The sequence below is a fragment of the Lagopus leucura genome, unplaced genomic scaffold (assembly GCF_019238085.1).
Source record: "Lagopus leucura isolate 7727_CA_CO unplaced genomic scaffold, USGS_WTPT01 Super-Scaffold_73, whole genome shotgun sequence".
Taxonomy (NCBI): domain Eukaryota; kingdom Metazoa; phylum Chordata; class Aves; order Galliformes; family Phasianidae; genus Lagopus; species Lagopus leucura.
The window spans coordinates 98,179,214-98,202,344 of record NW_024962252.1 but is presented as its reverse complement, the minus strand read 5'-3'; the positions used below and the strand labels follow the sequence as shown (position 1 = coordinate 98,202,344).

At 43.9% G+C, this 23,131-nt stretch overlaps 2 protein-coding genes across 3 annotated transcripts in view; one reads left to right on the top strand and one right to left on the bottom strand.

The window, feature by feature from the left end:
• Positions 1 to 23,131, top strand: part of MACROD2 (mono-ADP ribosylhydrolase 2) — an 837,047-nt gene that overhangs the window by 90,366 nt on the left and 723,550 nt on the right. The window lies entirely within an intron of this gene.
• Positions 1,383 to 14,844, bottom strand: FLRT3 (fibronectin leucine rich transmembrane protein 3). 2 transcript variants are annotated; one of them, XM_042882384.1, is made up of 3 exons: positions 14,771 to 14,844; positions 8,196 to 8,888; positions 1,383 to 7,083 (listed from the first exon to the last, which is right to left on the bottom strand). In XM_042882384.1, exon 3 carries the CDS (start codon positions 7,041 to 7,043, stop codon positions 5,100 to 5,102), a length of 1,944 nt encoding a protein of 647 aa, XP_042738318.1. In that variant the 5' UTR covers positions 7,044 to 7,083; positions 8,196 to 8,888; positions 14,771 to 14,844; the 3' UTR covers positions 1,383 to 5,099. The 2 variants fall into 2 exon arrangements, with proteins under 2 accessions (XP_042738318.1, XP_042738327.1); XM_042882393.1 differs by lacking the exons at positions 8,196 to 8,888; positions 14,771 to 14,844 and adding an exon at positions 7,528 to 7,588.

Genomic DNA, 23,131 nt, shown 5'->3' with positions numbered 1-23,131 from the left:
TCTGACCTGCTCCTTGGTTTGGGGACTTAAGAGGGCTGCTCAGGACACAGCATCAGCCTCTATGGATGCTATCAGCCCACTTCAACAAGTCAGATTATTTAATTAGCCCTATTAAGACACTTCTATTTTTATAACTTATTTATGAGTGTTCTTGCTAAGCTGAAAGGTCCGGATTCAGGTTTCAAAAAGTGTTTTCAGCTCTTGGTGGTGTTAGCAGTCTTGGGAGGTTTTATACCATGACTCCATTGCGTTTTCATCCTAAGAAAAAGCAGAGGCAGCAACAAGTGATGGAAGTCTGCTGATACACACTGGTCCTAAAATCCTGTTCTTTGGGCCTCAGAGGTACTTGTGACAAACCTTTGCTTAGAGATGTGTGTGGAACGGTAGGATGCTGCAGCGCTGCACTGATAGTCAGCTGCTGGCCGTTGCCATCCCCTCCTTGGAAGGGGAATGGAGTTGCTGGCTGCTTGCACCTTGGACCCCTGACAATCCTAGGAGCTGCTAGAGGACAGTTATTTGGCCTAACATCCGTATTGTTGAAGTGCTTTGGTTGCCACACTGGGTATGAATGTTCCCCAGCAATCATTAAAGCTGCAGGAAAACGAGCATCCCAATGGATGCTGGTAAACGTTGCTTTGAACTAGGTGCTGTGCAGCTGTTTTACTGAGATATATTTTGTTTTTGTCTACATTTTTACAAGGATCAGGAAACAATCTGGTGATTTACTGTTGAGAATAAATCCAGTGTACATGTTCACCAAAAAAGATTATGTGTCCAGACTGATACACAGTTATATCTTCAGAGGGCTTGAAACAGCTCTAATTTGATTGTTAGAGGAAAGCTCCTTCAGCATCCCCCAAATTAAATTCATTTACAAAGACAAAATAGACTTCAAAGCATAAAATTTTCCTGTCTGGTTTCAGTCAGTCATCTTTCTTTCTGATGAACCACTTCTGGATGGAAGAAACTCCCCAGATATGGAGTCAGTAGACGCTTTGTAAAAATTGCAGTTGTAAGCACTGGCTTGTGGCTTGAAGCTTGTTGTTGTGGTGACACTTAGGAAACAGTTAATTAAACAAAGCTCATTCCCAAGGTGATCCTGAAGCACTGTGTGCTGAACGTGCCTCTGTGGGTTTGAAAGTAAGGTTAAGCTGTTTGGAAAGCAGAGGACATCCAAGTGAGTGATGGCTCCATCCAAAACCAAAAGTAATCTGGTTTGGAGAAATAGAGGCATTTGCCAGTCTGTGATCGAAGATTGTGTCCAACTGCAGCTGTGGAGGAACACACAAAAGGACACCCTCTTATTTAAGACAGAAGTCTGTATATGTGCTCATTGCGTTATATCATCAGTGAGTTATTTGAATAGTAAATAAGGCTTTGTATTACTTTCATTCTTGCTTTATTGCATTTGCTGCTCTACACAGTATGTACAGCATTGGCACAATATAGCTTGCAAGCTAGCTAAAGCATTAGCAGAATTGGTAACGGTGTTCCAAAGCCATATTGCTTTGATTGTGCTACTGTTAAAGCCAGGAAAAAAACAAAAACACAACCCCAGATCCCAACAGTTGTTGCGTTTCAGGCTGTTGTACAGAGTTAGGAAGTAATAGCTTAAAAGTGAAGCAAATGTAGTTTGGAACTTACTGAGATGAGACAAAATGAATATGGCTTCCAAAGTACCTGGGGTTTTTTTTTGGTGTCAGCATTCAGAATAAACAGAACTGTGAATAGTATAAATCAAGAAAGGGAGCAGTAATAAGGAATGTGAAAGATACTGGGCTTAAATTAACACAGAAGATGCTGATTAAGTTAACTTCGAACAGGGGTGTAGGCTGTGTTGAAAAACATTTCACTCCTTGCTCTGAAATTAGATATTTAACAGCACACTGAAATAACGTGGATTTTAAAAGTTGAGATAAACTCAATGTGGATTAATTTTATTTTGATAAATGAGTATACTGCTGAATGAAGTAATGGGACTTGTCTGAATATACAGCTGTCTAATGGAATGGATGAATGGATGGATGTACTGGTGCTAGAGTGTACTGCATGCTGTAACTGGACTGTTAGGTTAAGTAGAAGATTCTTGAGAGATGGCCATGACAAGCAGCAGAAATTTTTGTCAATATCAAAAGAAAAAAATACAGACTTCAGTTTGAAATTAATCTTTCACTTGCCAAATTAACACAGCTTCATATTATGCGTGTTGTCTAAAAGTTGGTATAGACCTTGAAGATCTTGTATGCGTAGATGTGCGATGTTTTTTCCATTGACAGCAGCTGCTGTAGGACACCAGCTCTGCCTGCAAACCTGGTCTGCTTTTCCATAGAGCCTGGCACCATTGCTCCAGGTTCTCATCTGCTTCCTGGTGGAGGTAAACCTGGAACAACAGGGCCAGCTTGTTGAAGTTGCTTTGGATTTGCATATTACTGTCTCGTATTACGTACATTTTATAAGAGAAGTCCTTGTAATTTAGACTGACATGCAACTATCTCCTCAAATGATGACTTCTGCTAGCCCACAGGATGTCTGTGTAGAATCATCTCAGAAATGCAGGTAGATGGTGTGCAGTGTTATTAAGCTGCCTCTGGCTGACCCCAGGAGAAACACAGGAAAAGTATTCATGGGGTTTTCTTTTATCCTTTCCAAAGTACAAGTTTTGAGTCAGCTACAAGAGAGGTTTTCATATCAACAGCTTGAAAATGCAGCAAAACCTTTTTGATTTTGCTATTGGAGTGCTGATGGCAAAGAACTAGTAATCTGTTGCCAGCGAGCCAGCCATTAAATGTATTTCAGGTATAAGGGTCCCAGTATGCTAGTTTGCATGAAGAAAAGCAGGTCAGTCTTCTCTGTCTGGATTGGTCTTCCAGAATGAAATGAGTCTCCACATGCTTGTCTTGGCTTTCTCTCCCTTCAGATTTGTACCTGATGAGAAAGTAGAGCAGAATAGTCCTGCTGAGTGCATCTCCCAGAGCAGCACAGAGCTGTTCAGCATCGTGTCCCCAGTGCATTGGCACTGTGGATCCAGCCCGTGTTCCACATGAAGCACAGGTGGGACTGCGAGAGGTCAGTGGTGAAGCGCAGAGCTGCTCCTCCACTTCTCAAAAACTGGAAACCGTGGCATGGAGTGTTTGGAGAGGAACTTCTCTGGCCACATCTGGTAAATGAAGCTGAAATGCACTGTCTGTTACTGGCAACTTGGTGTCTGTGCAGGCAGATGGACCTCTGGCAGGAGTCATTTGTTGAGTGACTGCTGAAACCATCAGTATTGGCATCTCCTGTAGTTCGTCCTGTCATCTTCCACCCCTTACTACTGGAGAAACAGAGAGGCTGAGCACTGCTAAAATACTCTCAAGATTGAACTGCATTTGGTATACATTCTTTCCTGTCCAAAATAACATCCAAAATATTAAGCATTTGTATGTCCCTCTACCTTTTAATTGGCGGTTTTGTTGAAAAAGGTCTGAGAGAGCTGTAACTGTAATTTCCCTTCCTTTCATTACTGATACAATTGGAAGCTGTTAAAACTCGCTATTAAAGTAATTAACAATACAGAAACCCAGGAAGTGTGATACCATATTGAACAAAGTAAAAGATGGAACTTAGGACCTGAAAAATAGTAGCTTCTGAGTGGCTTTCCTGTCAGTGCACCTCAGATACGTGGCATTACTCTACTGATTTTTCAACTTTATTCACCAATGAGACCAGTGTTTGTCATATTTAAGTCATGTACGAAAAAGTGGGTATTTTATTTTTTTTTAGGGTTTTTTGTTTTGTTTTAAAAAACTTGATACATGTAGCGTTGGATCAAGGCACATACAAGACCGGCCAAAGGGCGTACAATGCACTTTGGTTTTTAGTTGAAAAGACAAATGATTATGGCAACAAAGTGTGGCTTGGGGTTTAAACATGAAATAGCATATAGTCCAGCAGGAAGGCAGAAAGAAACGTTACTTTACAGATTTAGCAAGGAATTTCTGGAAAACTGTGAGAGTAATGGGCAGTATTCCTGACTGTAATGGCAGTACAGTTAACGCATACCTACAGGATGTTTAAGTATATGCTTTAAAATATCTGCATTCCCCAATTTTCTTTTGACCTGGGTGACTAAAATTTATGAGACTGCTTGCCTGCTTTTCGTCCGCTTTGTTTTCCTTACCAAACTGTACTTCCAGCCCTTCTGCTGAAGAACAGTTGCTCAGTGTTCTCCCTGTCCCTCTGCCACTGCCTTCCAAATGTCTGTGGCCATCCATCACCATTTTCTCTCTAACAGACCGCTGGTGCTGATAACCAGAAATCCATCGTTACACCCTGTCTACCCCTTGGTTAGTGGAGCCTAGCACATTTCTTTAGAATTCCTTGTTAGGAATTTTGTTACGCTTTCTTCCAAGGGTCAGTTTTTTCTTTACACATGCCAACAGTTTAAGTCTCATGCATGTAATTGATTTGATTATTTTCTTTTTAGATTGGATTTCACCATTGTTGGATGGATGTGTCCAGACAGCTGATATTGCCCATTACTACACGCATTTTTGTTTATTGAATATTGTCGTGGTTTACAGATTTAACAGACCCAACATTTAAGTTCTGTGAGTTTTTGCAACCACTTCTTGATCTTCCTGATTTGCCAGGTTTAACATTATTTTATTAATACCAAAGTGAAAAATGGCCTGTGCTTACACTTACAAGGATCTCAGATGAATGTTCTGACTGCTCAACACGGCAAGAAAATTCACTTTCACAGTCAACAAGTCATCTTACTCAGTAGAACACAAAAGTTAAATGGTCTGTAACTTCAATATTAGCAAGGAAAATACAGTACAAATTACTAAAAAATACTAAAATATAGAATTGTGGTCAGGTATCCCCACTACATTAATCGCAGCAGTAGCCTGAAATCTGAAACTTTTAATAAAAAGTTCTTAAATATAAATTATATGGCAAATGTACAGTACATTGCTTTGTCAGTCTTTAATCCAGTGTTTTGCAGTAGAACAGCAACCGTTAAAAGTCAGTCTTTTCTCTTTTTTTTTTTTTAAAAAAAAACAAACAAACAACAAACCAACCAAAAGCAAACCAGTCTTTCATGTCCTTCAGTATCATGAGTGTGAATGATCTGAATCTGGAATACCACTGTCTCTGTAGCTCCTGTTACTACTGCTTTCACTGTGGCTGTTCTTATACAGATTCATGCCGTTAGGGGGGAAAATGGTGTGTATTACAAACTCCTCCTTGGACACCTGGTCGTTGGTGATGGGTATCATCTGAAAAGAAGTCTCCCTGATTTCTAGGATGGAGTTGTCCTTCTTAGTGCCCGCCTCAGCATAGTCATCCTTCCTCCTGCGCCCCTTGCTGTAGGCGCAGTGCCGGGAGAAGAGGGCTCCATTCCTGTGGACATACCAGCACACCAGGGCCAGCAGTGCCAGGGCCACCAGTGCCACCGCGCCACCAATGATGGCGGCCAGAGGCACGCTGGAGTTCTTGTAGGGCTCCTTTTCTTGCTCCCGGTTGAGTGTGGTTGTCGGGTTGTACATCTTGAGGGGAGCTGTCTCGGTCTCGATGCATTCAGGTGTCTCGTCAGAGAGATAGATGTTGCTGGTTTCCATGGGGACCATGCACACACGGTACGGCGACTCTGGTTCGAGTGCTGTAAGCAGATAGTCGCTCCTGTCCCCTGTCACGATGGTTTCAGTTATAGATCCAAAGGCAGGGCTGTGGCCCATCTTGAGCCAGCTGAGCCGTAAGGCTGTCATTGGCAGCGCAACTTTCCAGGAGATGTGGATGGTCTCTGTGCTCACTGATTTCACGAATATTGTAATGATCTTGCGTACCGGGCTGGCCGTGGTTCTGTAGTTCTTGTTTAGGTTGGGGGTCTTGATGTCTGGTTGTTTGGTCACAGAAACCGGCCAGTGTCCCTGGGCTGGGTACAGTGTGTTGGGTACTGCGGTGGTGATCTGGATGGTGCTCACGTCATCCTTACAGTCGAACAGTTCCGCGTTGAGGTCTTTGATAGCCATTCCGCGCACTTTTTCTGGTGCTTGGCACATCAGCCCGCGTACGTTCACTTTCAAAGGCAATGACTGCAACCAGTCACGGACCCACTTCATTTTGCACCCACAGTGCCAAGGGTTGTTGCGAAGAAACAGCTGAGTTATGTTGTCCAGGTCATCAAAGACGCCCTGAGGTAAATTGCTGAGATTGTTATTGGACATATCTAGTCGATACAACTGCCTTAAGTAAGAGAAAGCATTGGGTGGCACGTGATTGATATGGTTTTCTTGAAGATAAAGCTTCCTTAGGTTTGTTCCTGGCAAATTTACTGGTGCGGCTGTAAGTGAATTGCGAACCAATGACAGTTCTGTAAGATTGACTAGATTCATGAAGACCTTGTCTCCTAATCCGTGGTTATTTAGAAGATTTCCATCTAGAACAAGGCGTTTTAGATTTGTAAGGTCTTGAAGGGACAGCTCTGAAATTGTGGAAATACGATTATCATCCAAGCGTAGCTCTTCTATTGTTTTAGGCAAACCCCAGGGAATGGTGCTAAGGTGATTTCGAGAGAGAAAAAGAAGTCTGAGATAGATGTTGTCCCTGAAAGCTCCATCTTCAATGCTAACAGCGGAAACAGAATTATCATCCAAATGCAGTTCTTCCAGATAAGGAATTTGTGAAAGCGAATCATAAGTGATGGTCCTTATATTATTCTCCTGCAAATGCAGTTCTTTGACGTACTTAGGAAGGTTAGTGGGGAATTCGTCCAGGCTGTTGTGGTATAAAAATATTCTTTCAACCCTACGCAAGTTCTTCAGTTCTGATGGAATCCCAGCATTATTTATTTGATTGTTCTGAAGGAAGAGGTTAGTAGCATCCTCTGGGATTCCTGTAGGAATAGATGTCAAATCGCGATCATTACAATATATGAAACCCACATCACAGCGACATACTGATGGGCACGGTTTGGCAGTGACAGAATAAGGTGCCATGTCAAGTAACAGCCCTATTTTAGTCCAAATTAGGAAGATGCTCCAGGGTACAGTAATCATGGTCAGGAATGATGAGATGATGAGTTCTGATCTTCAAAATCTAAAAACAAACAAACAAACAAAATTATCCAGATCATCAGCGATGAAATGCAATGAAAATTTGACTTCAGCATTACAGAAGACATCTGACATACAGAACAAAAATTCAAGTCTGTAGACATTCTACTTTTTCTACATACATCAATAACAACATTTCTGCTTTTGCTAATTCAGTTAAGTTAATAGACTATTCTGAATAGTAACTTAAAATAATATAATCAGGCATGTCTGATCTGTGAGTGGTTTAGTTTAACCAAGAAGGCTCCTTCTGAAGATTCCTCCCCATTTCACATATAGAGGCAATCTTTGTTCGCACATACCAGATAAGTACACAGCTGAAGTCAAACCAGAGTTCAAGTAAATCATTCTATATCTGAAAGATAAGAAGTAATTCCTAAGCCAGCTAACTACCTAGACGCCCTTACGTGAACTATAAAACCCTTACCAAACCCAGAAGTTCAGTGGTAGCTATTCTGGAGGTTCAAGAAAGTCCTAGTGGCACGGTACAGAATGCAGATGAGAACAGAGCCCAGCTCCAGATTTTTTTTGGGTTTTTCTGGGAACTTAACACCACATGGTGCGTTTTACAAATACTGCAGCTTACTCTTCTTGTTTTTCAACCTGGAATGTTTAGAAAGGTGAATTGCAATTGGTGTGCAGCTTACAAGCCAACAGAGCTGTCTGAGCTGTGGCTTTCTAGTTGGCTGGATGGAATATTTCATTACATGCTTAATTTCATGTTTAAATATTTGTCATTCTCAAAAGTCTTCTTGCTAAGCAGTACACTAATAAGAGACTATTTGGCAGGTTTAACCACATTTTCACATCTTATTAGTTCATACTGTGCAGGGTGGGATAATATAAACTAACTCTTGAGACTGAAATTGTACTTTGCACTGGTAGCGTGTTTGTACACTGAACTCAGGTAATTAGCATTTTTATAGCTTTTAAGACAACATAATTCAATTACCACTGTAATTAGGGTGGTGAAAACTTCTGTAAGATGCCCTATGCATTAAGCAGTGTCATGACCCTTTCTCTTGTGGGTTCATATATTAACTGAACTTCATTCTCCAAGGCATGAAAAGGAAAACAGATTCATATTGATCCTACCGTATTTAAAGGTAAGATTAAATTTTGTGCTTGAGGATATCCAGCAAACAAATTCCTCTCTTGCTCTTATACTTCACTCCATGGACGACTTCTCCGTCGGCCACCCCCTCCTGGTGGTGCTCGCTCCCAGGCACTATGCTCCAGGGGCAACCCAACAAAGATTCACCATGGTATGTAAGCACACTGGCCGAGGAGCAGAAAAGCTTCAGCTTCTGTTTCTGTTCTCGTGTAAAGTCTGTGAATGGAGAGCCTCTTTTGTTTGGTTTAATGCCTTTAACAAGAATTACTTTCTTTGTAACTTGTACAAGCTCTTTTGTGGGATGCAGTAGCTGGGAGGTTGGAGCTTGAGCGCCGCGTGATGGAAACTATTCATTATGCTGGGGCCTGAACAAGGATCGCCTCTTCAGGAGGTCAGCAATGGAGGTTTATCTCTGTCCAGAGTTATCCAAGGATAAACTTTGTACAGCAGCTACATCCTGATACATCCACACCTCTCAGAGAGGACCATTTCTTAACACTTCTTCCCAATTTGTAATGCAGGAAAGAATTCCTCCTGTGCTGCACGCTGAAGCCGGTCCCCCGGCTGTAGGAATGTTACACAATTCAGGTGGTCTTCTTCATAAAAAGACACCAAAGTGTTAATTCCCTTTACAGAAAACTCCTCTTTAAAGCTTTCTGTGAACTCTTAATTTCCTGTAAAAGTAAAAACAAACAGAAGAAATTGTAATTAATAACAACTGCTGGACACTATTATTCTGTTGTATTCCATTCCCATGTAAATCATGCTGTGCTTACTGTACAAAATCAGCACATCATTTTATCCCAATATATCAGTATTTCAGCAAAATGCAGGCATGTTTATTAACAGCTTCTGCTGTTTAGTCTCACGTGGTTGCCATTTTGCTGGAACAAATCTTTTCCCTCCTTCCAGCAGCAAATGAAGTCATTGTGCACTAACAGACAGTACCAAAGTCTTTGCAAATGATGTTTTCCCGCTGGAGGACAAATGGCAGTCCTGCCATGGGAGGAGTTAACGTGGTTGCTTGCTTTTTGTTTCAGGCAAACAGAAGTAGATCATGAACCTCTCTTTGGTATTAAATTTAAAATGAGTTAATTACCATTCAGTACTTGTTGGATGAAAGAGGAGAAGTTTTCACTGAAATAGAGAATTAATGTTTCACATGTGCATCCTGCTGTTTCTGCGTTGTGGGCTAGCTAGTAGTCGTCTGTATCAGCTTCTTGAAAATGGAGGCATGTGGGTTTTCTCCATAAAATGTGCTCAGTATGCCAAGCTGTCTGAATTCGTGAGCTATTGTATTTGTCACTTTGCTCAGTGGAATCACTATTTAGATTGACATTTTGTTAATTTGATTTTTCTCACTTCACAAATAAAAGTAACCTCGGCTTTTCTTATTACTTGAGGAACCATTTGGCTGTTTTTAAGGACAGAAAGTATCCAGTGAGATACCGAGTCTCTGTTCCCTGAGAGCATGTAGGCAGTATCTGTCTGAAATACCAGTGGTTAAGTCTGAAATCAAATCCTCGGTACTGAGCATGGTCCTCAGCACTGAAAAGCCCTGAAGAAACAGTGGGCTGAATAAGGCTTGTGTAACTCCCTTCATGTGGGCATAGCTGGAGCTGCTTCTGGGCCATCATAAAATAACAGAGCTGAACAAAAGCAGTTTCTGCTTTAAGACTCTTTTGTAATTGGAAGCAGGCATCATGAAGTCTTCGTGCAGTACTTTCTACTCCTGTAGCAACAGATTTGCACTGATAAAACAATTATTTTCATACATAAAATTATGTTTTTCCTCTTCAGCAGCATAAAGATGAGCATTTGAGAGGAAAAAAAATAGCAAAACCAAACCCATTCTTGTGATGGTGCAAGCGTTCCGTGAGGGAACAGTAAAGCCTCTGCTCCCCTGAAGCTGCTGTAATGCTTATCTGAGGGTTGGTTTTCTGCTTGTTTTTCACCTTGCTTCAGCAGTTGTGCAATGAAAATTGTAAACTGAAAGGAGAGACGTTCTGTAAGATTGGCAGAATTAAGCATCTAAGGATACTCTTTACTTTTTAGTAAAACTAAGGTTCTGTGTGGGTTATAAAGGAATGCATATTTTTTTAGGGATTGGTTAATATATGCAGTCAGTATTAGAAGATGGAACAAAAAAAGCTCCACATTCTTTGAGATTAAGCAGCATCCAATTTCCTTGGTCTGTATCATTCAAGTGTTTGTGGAAACTTAAGTCCAGGATCTATTCCCAAAACTTGGAAATGAAACAGTTGCTTAAGATCTACATAAAAATAATGTGTCTCATAGGAAGTAATGCGAAGGTGTGACAGAGGACATTTTCTGGGAGTTGTGTGGTGAAGTAAGAGTATAAATTTGTTGTTAAGTAGGCCTTTGAAGGCTTTGAGTCACTTTTAAGAAGCTGAAAAAAAAAATAATCTCATAAATCGTTCCTCAGAACTTTTAGAGCTGTTAAGCAGGCTGTAAAAAAAATAAAAATGAAAAAGGCACGTTGCTATTGATCAAAACTATCTCTAGTGTGCATACAGACACGAGAAAGTTAAGTGCAGTGGCTTTACCTTTCTAGCATATAAACAGCTTCCTCTCTGCCCCGTCTGATTGTCAGCCCTTTGCTTATTGCTGCCATTATAATAGCGGTAATGTGTGGGATTAAAATGAAAGCACTAAAGCTCATTAAGTTCTTGGAATTTTTTTTATCCCTTCTCTCGAAATTACATAAAAACAAGGGAGGAAAATAAAAGCAGGTCTCTTTGGAGAAGATGATACTGTTTCAAAAATGTGGATTAAGCCCGTGCCCCCCACTCCCTTTTCTGAGGGCAGAATAGTTTTCTCCAGGTTCTGATTGTTTGATATCTTGCACTTCCCTTTTATATCTGGAGCCACAGCTGAAAACAATGTTTTTGCATATCAAAGGCTCCAGCGATCTGTCTGCACAGAAGGGAATCCTGCTGCCCTGCTCCAGCCCTCCTCTTCCCATCCCGGCCTGGGATGAAAGCAGAGGGGACCCGCTGGGTGTGCAGGTCCCCGCAGCACCAGCATGGGAGGCTTCATGGACACATGGCTCTGAAAGGAGCCATTAATTTCGAGCAGAGCAGGAAAAAAAGATGGATTTCAGAGAGTGCATTCTGAAATTCATTTTTAAATGACTTTTTGGTAACAAAAGTAAAGAGGGGACAGCCGAACGGCAGCTTTTGTGCTTATCTTCATTGGGAGCTGAATATATTTTCATGAACTTTGCTGAACTGTGTGGTTAAATTACTTTTCCTGGGACATTGTGTAGGCAGCCGTGTTACAGACAGCGGGGATGCCCAGACCTGCACCCGGACTTATCGCCGGGCTACAGCTCATTTTGAAATGGCAAAAGCAATTTGCACTGCGTAAGAGAAAATACCAAAGCACAGAGTATTTATTGTAACACGTGGTGTACAGCTGCCCTGCCTTAAGGGAAAAAAAAAGCAAAAGAAAAGCTGTAAGTTTTTCTAAAAACGGTGCCAAATAGATTTGTTCTTTCCAAGATGTGATAAAACCTGACTAACACCCAGACCTGGCACTTCAGGTCCCACAGTGCTTACTTTAATCCCCATCTGCCCCAGCATAACCAGGAGCTGGCTGCTAACCCCCACACAACAGGGCACAGGAACAACTTTCACCCCGTATTTTTAGGTAGTAAGGGACAAGAGTAACTTCAAGTTATTAGGATACGCATATTGACAAGCCTAATGATTTTGCTTAACCTGTGTACTAAGACTGCAGAATTACCTCTGCATTTGTTATTATCAGAAACATAAAATGCACTTGAAATACCACTGGACCCATCCACTGCACGTGCTGCCAGGTCAGTTCTCAGAGGTCACAGCTCCTCTCAGATAGTTTCACCAAGATTTCAACACAAGTTCCACGGTGCTAATCTGTCCTTAAAACAATGCACATGCTTTGGTTTTTTTTAAGTGTATTACTAAGACTTAGTTGATAGTGACAGCAAAATGCTTTCTAAGCACCCTGTCTAGGAGCTGAAATTTCCACGATCATCATATTTCAGGAAGGTGCCCCACTCCTTTGTTCGGTGTGAGGCAAGCACAAGGTCCTCTGCCTGTCTTTTCCAGGGCTAAAGAATGCAGAGGTTTTCATTAAAGTGAGAGCAAGCTCCCCAGGTCTCTGTGCTTTGGTGAAACATGCTTTATTTTTTTCCTCTTGTCCAAGAAGGTTTTATTTATTTTTTTGCTTATCCCTCCCCCTCCATCTTGTGTGGTAGCTGAATAGAATATTGCCTTTGTCCTTCTAGTTCTCACGTGCCTTAAAAATGAAAAATTTAATGTGCTCTTCCCTCTAATGGGATTGAATCTGACTCTGAAATGGGTTCCGAGTGGAAGCTGAACTTCATGCCAAAGGTGAGCCAGGGCAGCATCTGCTGCAGAGGAGGGAGACTGACTACGAGCGGTTCAGTGGTTGCTCTCTGAAGTTCACTTTTAAAACCCTTCCTGGCTTTGAGGACGTTGGCTCGAAGAGCACCGTGCTGCTGCGCAGTGCTGTGCCCTGCAGGGCCTGCCTGCTCCCACGGCCAGGGAGGGGGAGCACAGTGCTCTGCATCAGTGCTCTGCATCGCAGTGCTCGCCCAGCTGGGCCAGGGATGGCTGCTGGGCTCTCTCTGGGAGCTGCTGTGGGGGTGAGGCATTTGCTTGCGCTTAGAATGAGAGAACAGGCAACAAACGCTGCTCTGCTTCCATGGGGAAATCACTGGTTTTCCCTCTTGACAAATTTAGGTGGAATTATACCCTGCACAGAGTCCCTGGCGCAAAACGTTAAGCGTATCCAAACCGTTACTGAAATACCGCATACAGCTGCCGTACAGATTTGTTTCTTTCCTCTTTTGTCTGCTCGCCTACCGATGACCAGATTTACTGCTCTGATCTGAAAACTTGACAAGCTGTGGGGCTGCCAGGCTGCTTCAGTGCATGCAGTGAGCTCTGTGCAGTGCACTGTGGGCACGGCCAGCCTGCACCGAGCGAGCCGGGGCCTCTTATTAAAAATACACGTAAGCAGTCGCCTATTAATTCTCCTGAGCCGCCTCATGCCTCGAGGTGATTAAAGCAAACCTCGAGAGCTCCCCGGCCATTAGCAGGCAGGCTTCCTGCTGGAAGGAGACAAAGATGGCCATCCACCCACTGAAGGCACTCGGAAAAACAGCAGCGCAAAGTTTGCAAACTCCAGCAATGCCTCGGACGGCTCACCGGTGCCTTTCGCGCTACCTTTCCACTCTGTGCTACCGCTTACAAAGGGAAAACGAAAAAGCAAAGCCCCACCAATGCACCTTTATTTGATTCTCGCCCTGAAACGTTCGCGTTTCATTTCCAAAGATGAAAGCTTGGCTGCGACTTTACTACGGAGTTTTTTGCCCGCTGGGGGGTGGTGCACGCTGCAAAACGGCGCTGCTGAGAGCCACCAGGCAGAGGGCTTTGCTGCTGTCCAGTTCTCCCTGCTTTAATTACAACAAAGTCTCCTGTTGAGAAAAACAGAGGCGGCCTCCAGCGGGGGAATTAAAAGAAAATAAAATAAATCATTCTTTCGGGGACTTTACAGAATCTTATTTCCCGTGATGGTTGTATTAACCGTGGTATTCATCCATCCGCTCCTTCCCCAGTTAAAATCAAACTGTATGAATGCACCAAAAAAAAAAAAAAAAAAAAAAAAAGAGAATCGATATTCGAATGCACACCAAAGCCGGGCACTGCTTCTGCCGTATGCCAGGAGCAGGGAAAATACATATACCGCTTTGGGAAGTGGTGAAACGTGGCTGGAGAAAAGGGAAAAGCTGCCAGAGGGCGATCAGCACGGCCTCGGCAGCTCTTAAAGTAACAAACAGGCTTCAGACGAAGCTCGGCGTACCTTTTCCTTATGGAGCATTCGCACACCGAGCAGAAGCCGGGCAGGCTCACGGGGCTGGGGGGAACGAGAGACCGGAGGGGATTTTCGGGTGGAGGGAAAGGGCTGGCAGCGCTCACAACTGTCCCCGTGTTCGGCCGCATCTGTGCGTTTCGCAGCACATCATTCCTGCCTGCCATCGCACGCTCGGCTCGACAAACGCATTTATTTGGCTAATTCAAAGAAATGTTCATTAAGACGCCATGTCCCCGGGCGGCAGGCTGGGGAGCGCAAGCGATGCTTCTGTCTTTTCGGGCAGCGCGTTTTAGGCGAAGAAATCGGGTTCAGAAAAGGAATCGCCGCTTTAAGTCTACTCGTTTTCTGCCTCTCTCCCGACTCCCCGCACGACGCCGGGATCCCGGGCCGGGCGGGCAGGGGAACAAAAGCCCGAGGGCAGAAGGCAGCGCCAGAGCGGAGCGCGGAGCCCAGCGCCGGCTGCGGGAGGCGGGCTGGGAGCTCGGGGAGCCGCGCAAAAGTTGACGGCAAGTAGGGACGGAGCGCGGGGGCCGCGCGGCTCTGCTCCCCGCCGGCGGCTCCGAGCCGTGCCCCCTCCTGGTCCTCCTTCTTCTCCCTCACCCCGCGGCCGACCCGCGCGACTCCCGCGGAGGCAGAGCGGAGCAGCACTTACCTGCGGTGCGCGGGTTGGACGTCGGCTGCGGCGAGGCGGCCGCCGTAAATCCCACCGGCGGGCCGGGAGCCGCGCGGCCAGGTGCGGAGCCACGAAGAGAGGAGCGCACGGAAGCGCGGGGCAGCCGCCGAGCTCGCCCTCAAGTCGCGGCGGCAGCGGGCAGCCGCGGGGGCGGGGCCGCACGTCAGCGGGGGGCGGGGCCTCGGCGGGAGGGGCGGGGCGGGGCGCGGCCGCTAGGGGGAGCAGCAGGCGGCGCCATAGCCGTGCCGCGGGAGGGGCAGTGCCGCGGGCTAAGGGGAGCCGTGGCGCGGTACCCGTGTGCCCCAAGGGCAGCCGTGAGGTTGTGGGCGGCTCGCTTCGCGCTCGAAGTTTTGGCTTCTCTGTGAGTAGTGGGAGCGGTAATGAGGTGTAGAAGCGCTTGAGGAAAGAAAGTAAAATTTCAAAGCGCTAAAAAGTGAGGAGTTCGTGGCTCCTTCAGGGTGCGGGCGCTCAGCACAGTGTGGTGGCAGAGCTGCCTTGTGGTGAGGGGCCATGTGCTCCCAGCTGCTTTCTCACCGAGCCAGGTTCCCTTCTATTCATGGTTAATCAACTGGTAAACCAAACTGTGGGCTTCTTTGCCGTGTCCCTCTTTCCTGGCTGGTAGCATGGAGGCGAGCTGCTTCTCCCTCCTCCATCTCAGTCTTGTGGCCCAGCTGCCAGCATGGGGACTGAGGGGGCAGCAAGCCCCCAACATGGCAGCTGACCCCAACATGGCGGCTGACCCCAACATGGCAGCCTCTTGTCCCTCAGCTGCATTTGTGTGGATGTTGAAGACTGCAAAGCTGAGCTCTGTTAAGGTTCAAGGGAGCTTAATTTCTCCCAGGCTTGTGGAGAGTGCTGGAAAGTTGTGCTTACTGAGTGAGTTTTGAGTATTTCAGCTCCGTTTGTTTGGCTTTTGGCGAAACTGAGCATCAGGTAGGAAGAGTTGCAGCTCACCTTTTTATAGGAGGAATTCTAATAGATTTTTGAATGCTGCTTGCCCTGTGTGGTGTTTAGGTGTTCTGTATTCATTCAGCCAATTTAGAAAATAACCAAATAAATCCTGGGTTGATCTTCCTTGACAATGGGAAAAGAGTATTTTTTCTTTATCATTTCAATTCTAATCTTTCTCCAAGGATGGTAAGAACTCATAAGGAATTGACTTTAAGTTGAGGTACAGTTGTCAGTCAATTGTAGAGTCCTGGCAAAGTGAGCTGTGCCCTAATCTGCTCAGTGTGAGAAACTCACACGTTGTAATGTGTTTGTAATGTATTTTACACACCTGTATGCCTATGTATAAGCCCATGTTATACAAACTTAGATGTGCCCTGTGTTGCAGTGTCTGAGTTCAGATGTTTGGGACACGACTGTGGGCAGGAAGCATTTTGAGATTCTCTGAGTAACCTGCAGATCTTTTAAATGAAATTTCACTGAGATTATAGCTTTTTTTTAATTGTTATTATTTTTTAATGTATGTTTGGTATTTCGCATGCCCAACTTAATGCATTAGTTGCCTGGTGTTACTGTGGCATGCTGCTAAAACTGAATGTATAGCTCTGGGATATTCACAGAGGTCATATATGGTACTCCCTCAGCTACCTCATGGTGCTGTTCCAAGGCTGGCGCAGTGCTTCCAGCACCAGTTAGAAATAACAGTAAATATTCCTGGAGAATTCCAATGGGCATGTGAGAGATAATGAGATTTTACCAAGTCACAGCTGCTTTAAAGTACTGAAAGGTTTTTCAGTAGGTTGTTGTAAGCATATTTTTGACTGTATTATTTTATGTAAGCTCTTTAGCTGTACTTCTTGAGAACGTGGTTTGCCTTTAAAATACTTTCCACAAATAATGGTATGTGTTGTGAACTCAACCCTCTTCTCTGTTTTGGTCTTGATCTATAGAAATTCAAAGCTTCTTGAATTCCAGGAGACTTGAGGAACTCTGTTAATACCGATGAAGTTTCTCGTATGCAGGAAATGAAAATATGCATATGTAACACAGATATACCAAACTCTATTAATATAATGAGTTATTTTAATTGAATTCTGAAGTTAAAATAATCTTTTCACCTATATTTTTTATATGAAATTAATTAATGCTTGTGACATGGAGATTAAATGCTTGTCAGACCTATAGGGAAATTACCTTTTGGAAAACTTGGCAATTTTGCTAACGATTAACAGGCTGGAAGATTGTGGAAGATGGCAGATGGGAAATTGAGAGTGCTTACAGTATGTAATGTATTTTGAAGAATGATAATGGAAGTTTATAACTCACATGTGTAAGGTGCTGTCAGGTCGAAGCGATAACAACGCTGCTTGTTGTTTTCTGTAAGTGCCCCGATGGCATGATAAGAGGCACGGTCCTGGGAACTGCCCTCAGCCAAAGGTCGACCTCAAGGACTCTGGCTGCGACTTGACAGTGTTTTGGATCTCCTTTGTTCTACTGTAGATCAGGTTTCACTCGTAAACGTTTCTGGGCAGGACACTTATGAAATGTTAAGAAACCAAACGCATTGACTGGGAAGTGAAATTGAATCAGAGATCAGTCATCCTCAGTGCAAAGGACAAAGAGCCTTCTTTGCAAGTAGAAACCGAACTGTTGCTGCTTCAGGCTCCTCAAGGATGAATTTCAGTTAGGTAGTGCTGAGAGTAATAGTTTGATATTCAATGAAATACCCTGAAATGAGCGTTAGTGGTTTTTTAGCTTTAGGCTTTTATCAGGTTATATTGATTTTTCAAAGCAGGCTGTCCCACTTCCAAGTTAGGCATTGTCTGATTTGTGGAGACATCTAAGAAAAGAAAGTGCTATAATATATGAACTTTTCTGTGATTCTATGGCTTCGAACATTTTTGGATATCGCCTAAGCACAGTTTCTCAGCAAATATGTATTACAGTTTGAATTAGTGTCTTTAAAAGATTTGAGCCATTTTAAAATTAGAATCCAATTCGGGATAAATTCCTTCAAAATTAAAGGTCCATCAGGCTCAGCTTTTAGCACTGTGTACCTACAGTAACTTGTCAAAGTTGGTGCAGCAAGTCTGCATCAAATGCAGCAGAAATGAGAATGTGGTCATGAAAGAAAATCCACAGCAGAGCTAAAAAGGTACAAGTGGTCTAAAACTCAACAGTTGCTTTAGATTGGTTGGGCTCAAGTGTGACTGTTCTTTTTTTTTCTCCATGACAGAGGAATGTTCGAGAGAAGATGGTTGTAATTGTAATTATTCTTTTGTCTGTCTTGACAGGCCAGGAGATTAAACATCTACACCTGTGTTCTCTGCCATTCCTCTCCCTTCTCTCCATGCTTTTTTCCTCTTCTGCTTTCTAACTCTCCTGAATATCCCCAGGGGAAAGCCTTGTCAGCTCAGAGACGCCCCTGATGTAACCACATCACTATTTTTCCTAAGGCAGACTAACAGTTTTGCTCATCGCATTATGTGCTATTGATAGCAAAATTAAGTCACTTAATGGACTATATGAAATTGCAAAGCTAATAAGTAAGCTATTTACTTTTTTACTTGCAGAATGTACAGAAATTGGTAGAGAGATCTGACAGATTAAGTTCATGCTAAGAAAGGCCGTTCCTAATGTTTACGACTGATGGCTTTCTGTGTTTAAGAGGCGATTTCTTCTAAGTGTCAAACCATGAAGCCACCTTGACAGAGCTTTTGGGCAAGGCAAGAGCTAACTCTTTCAAGATCTATCTGTATAGTTTTTGCTTGCAAACTGGATGAAGTAAGCAATGCTGTCAGAGCAGAACAGACTTTCCATACTTATGACACGTCTTTGAAGGTGCTCCACCAAATGTGTGTTGAAGAATAATAACGCGCTCCTAAAACAGCCTTGAAAATTTGATCTAGATTGTTAGTAATGTCTACCATGTGTGAGGAATGATCCTGCTGAGGACAAAACTGCTATTCCTCCCTGAGATTGTTTCTTACATTTTCAAATTCAAGGTTTTATATATAGAACCTGTACTGAGCCTAACAGAGCAGTAAGTGTAATTTTATATAGAAATACCTGCTTCTGTATAAGAGATCAGAGTAGCAGAGAAATACTCAAAACTAATAGAGTAAATCGCTTGAAAGAGCAAACCTTTCTGTGGCAGCTCTGGTCTTGGACTCCTTTCCTTGGAATTTGAACTCCTTCATCTGCAAGAGCTGCCGAAAGCTGGCCTGCAAGAGCAGAAAGATCTGTAAGGCAGCAGTGCCTCGTGCTTGGGAAGAAGGGACTTGGGCCGCACTGCTGGTGTTCTGCTGCTCTTCTGCTGGTGGTGTTTGTGTTCTCACTGCCACTCCTGCTGTTGGCAATGTGGATGTCTGGCAACAAGGCAGGTATCTGTTTGTGAAAAGTCATGTTTCCTTGGGCCTAGCAGCTCTGTCCATTTGGAGGTTAAATTTGCTTTCTTCTCTGCCTGAAGATTTCAGCAGTTGTCAGAGGAGTTTTTGGATGAAAAAACTGGGTGCTGGAGTTACATAACAAAATGTGAAAATGTTACCGTAAGCACACCCAGAATACAAGGTGTCTCAAAGTGTTATTTACTGAAATATGGCAAATATTTGATTGAGTGTGATTTCACTCTGCAAAACGAGGGCCAGTTCTCACATTAAATATCATGGCTCAAAATGAGATTCACTGAGACAAAGATATATTTTCATGGAGGAGGTAATGTTCCCTTGGTGATGGATTTTTACGGTGGAATTTCCACTCCTCTGAGGGAGAAGATAAAACAATACACGTAGCTTAAAGAGCAGTTATATTTTCATACAGTTTTCATAAATTTTAGTTCTTTGTAGTGATATACTGAAAGCTTGGAATCTGCGTTCTTCCTCGCAGGTATATTTTCAGGCCATCAAAATGATTTTTCTTGTCCTTGCTCCATGTTTTCTTTTGTCTCCTGATAAGCCTTTGCTGCCCTCTCTCTTTCTTCTCACCACAGTCAATACAGACACCCTGCCTCTTCCCAGTTTCTCCTCCTGCAATGCCCAGCAGCTTTGTATAACCCACACCGGAGTGCTCTGTGTTCTGCTGATTGTGCATCTCCATCTTCTGCCGCGACAAGCTGCTGCTTCTTAGCGCTCTTCTCTCCCTCGCTGTCCTTGGCTCCCGGTCTCCCTTTGCATATTAAAAAGTTTCCTATTTTATTTCCTTCTCTGAAGGTCCCAAACTAGCTGAGCGCTTTCACAAAGGTCTCGTCTTCTGAAATTACATCGGCCAGGTTCTGTGTAGATCTATAATGTATTAGTTACCCCGTTAGAATATTTAATATTCTCCATAGCTTGAAGCGATTGCTTGGACATGGAGCTGGTGAAGAAGGCTTTATGGAGTGATCTGCTCTCTATTTAAAAAAAGATGACCCCCACCCCACTGGTTTGCATGCACATCAAATGAAAGCATTCGCATGCTGTTTCGGCCAGTTGCACCGCCCTCACTGCTCGTGGTGTTGGTGTCTGCTCTGTGCTATCCTCTAGCAGTAAGCTGCGCTCTGTGTGTTTGCTGATTTGCTTGTGTAATACCTGGTTTGGAAATCATGAAAGACTGCGTGCCAGCGGTGAATGTATGAATAACTCAGGAGCGTTTACTCTCAGGAAGAACTAGGTATACATTGTCTGAACAGATTTGTTTGGTTTTAAGTGGGGATTCTTATTCTGTCTGCCTATTCAGCCAGAGAGGATGTTTCAGAAGGGCCTTTGCATGGCAGCAGTTAGTGTGTTGGCAGAAGGTTACAAATTGATACAGTAATTAAAAATAAGTTAAAGAGAACTGGAAAATTTCCCTCAACGTGAAGAGTGCAATGAGATTTGATGAGATTTGGACTCGGCAGAAGCCATATCTCAGTTGAGATACAAGAATGGCTTATCTGAGAATGGCCTCCACCAGCACCATCTGCAAGAATCGTTGTACAGGCTGGTGTGTTTTCGGCATCTGCATGGCTCCTTGAGGCTACACAGTAGAAAGAAGTAGTTGTAAGGCACATGTGTGTTCTTAGAGCAGGCGATGTGCGTGCATTCAGCGGGTACACCTTGACTGCTGAGGATGAAATTCCTTGAAGTGGTAAGAAGCTGTAGTTTCATGGGAAATGGGATCTGAAAGTCATTTTGAGCTTACTATCTGGAGCAGTGTTCTACTTTTTTTTTTTTTTTTTTTTCTTCCTTAATCCATCTTTAATCTCTTTCCTCAAAGTTTCTGTTCTCTTGCCTTTCTGTGAGCACGTGCTAATTGCTGCTGCCAGTTGCAGTGCCTCTGGAGAGGCGTTGGGAATCCTAAAGTGAAGCAACCTGCGGAAACCCCTGAGACCTTCAGCTTGGAGACTCTGGAAAGTTGAGGCATTTGGGGTGAACTTGTTAGTCTAGTTAGGATATAAAACCAAAGTGTAAATCCCTTTTGAGTTTTCATGTATTTTAACAAAACCTGTAGGTGCCACACTACGTTTTCTATGTTGCTGTGAAAGCAAAAACTATTCGATGGCATGGAAGGTCAAACTGAATCTACGATTTGAATCCAGTATGAGATTTTCATGTTCCTAATTAAAGGTCTTTGTAGGGAAATAGGGTTTTGGATAAAGCAACAAGTTCACGAGTGCAAAATGTTAATTTCCGTTTACTAACAACAGAATCTTCATTTCAATAAAAATTCCTTAAGATTGGAGTAGCTCTTGACCCCATCAACAAGTCTTCAAAATTGCACGTTAGCAAAGCCAGCGAGAATGCCCGAATTAGCAGGTTACTGGCAGTTGTTGTGCACCTGGTAGGTATCTCAGCATGTTTTTGATAGGTGGAAAAAAAAAACAAAACAGCAAACCAAAACAAACAAGCAAAACATAACAACCCCATCATGAGATGGCTGTTAGAATAGCAACGTGGTTGTGTATGTAAAAAGCTTCAAACGTTTTGCAAATGAAATGACTGTGGTGTCCCATGCGATACGAAGTACACGTATTGGAAGAAATTGTTGAGGCGTGTGCTTTTGTAGTTTCACAGCCCTAAAAACAGAAGTTTGCCTTGCAAATGCCTGCAGATGCAACACCCGAAATCCGAGAGAAGTTCAGGAAGAACTGTTAACAGCTGCACTGGGAAATTACCTCTGCACTTAAATATGAGCACGTCTGAGAATGACCCCAGTGAGGAACAAAATCTTTCTGTTGATAGCTTGCTAGTGTTTGTCTTTATTTCTATTTTATGTTATTTTACATTGTTGTTCGTGGATATAACAAAGCCTGCTTCATTTCTTCCCGATCATTTTTCCCAAGGGATGCAGAGAGGCTGATTGCAGTTGTAAATTCTTTGTGGATTGTGCAGTCGCAATACGGCGTGCCGTGCCGGGTCAGCCCTGCGCTCCGGGCGCACAGCGCAGCCCAGCTATGGGCGGTGAGCTCAGCTCCTGGTGCTGCAGGCAGGCACATCTGCAGACTGCAGCAGCACGGCCGAGGGCTGGCAGCAACCGCAGAGGGCAGCCCTGTCTCCTCTTTGCGTCGGCGCTCGTGTTTGGCCAATCCTTTAGTAAGCTCAGCCGCCTGAAAATCAGACTTTCCCCCTAAAAGTGAAGCGTTTTCTTTTGGTGCTGCCTTCTGATCAGCTCATGATGGAGCCGGCCGAGCGCCGGTGTCTGTGCGGTAGCATCCTGGGCCAGCCGAGCCGCGCTTAAGTAGTCTTGAGCAATATTGCAGGTATGCTTTTCACAAGATGAAAAGCCAAGTTTTAAGCCTCAGCAGGGGCTCTGCTCGTACCCACAGAAACAGCGGAAGCTCTGTGCGCGTGGAAGTGTTTCAGGCGGCACACATCAGCTGGAGGAGCAGATGATCCCGTGCACCGACAGACGGCCGGTGACAGCGCTCGTCATGCTGCTGCTGCCTGCCCGCGTCTGTTTGTTTGCTTCCCTCGCCTCTCCGTGCTGCTGCACAACTGCAAGGAGCGCTGCCTGCGCAGGAGCGGGGCCTGCAGCAGCCCTTGCTGTTCTGACCCCACATCTGTGAGCTTCTGCCTTACCGCTCGCGTGGAAACTTGTGCTTAGGAAGCGTGCGAGCTTGGCATATGCAGCTATCAACTTCTCTTACGGTTTTATGTTGGTTGTCATGTTGCTACAGAAACAATTCTCTTCTTTGCTTTTTTGTGTCTGAAGCTCAAAAATGCTCAGTTTTTTCTGTAACCTATCATGCGACATCTGGTGTATTTTTAAAAGTGAGAGACACCATAACACTCCGGGGCTGTTGCAGTGGAATTACTTTGCTGTTTTCAATGCGGTCATAGGGATTTTAGCATTTTGGCAAAATGCCTCCTAGGAAGAGTTGCTGTTTTGGCATGGGACTTGGCATTTTTGTCAGATGGACTGGTAGCTGTTGGTTTT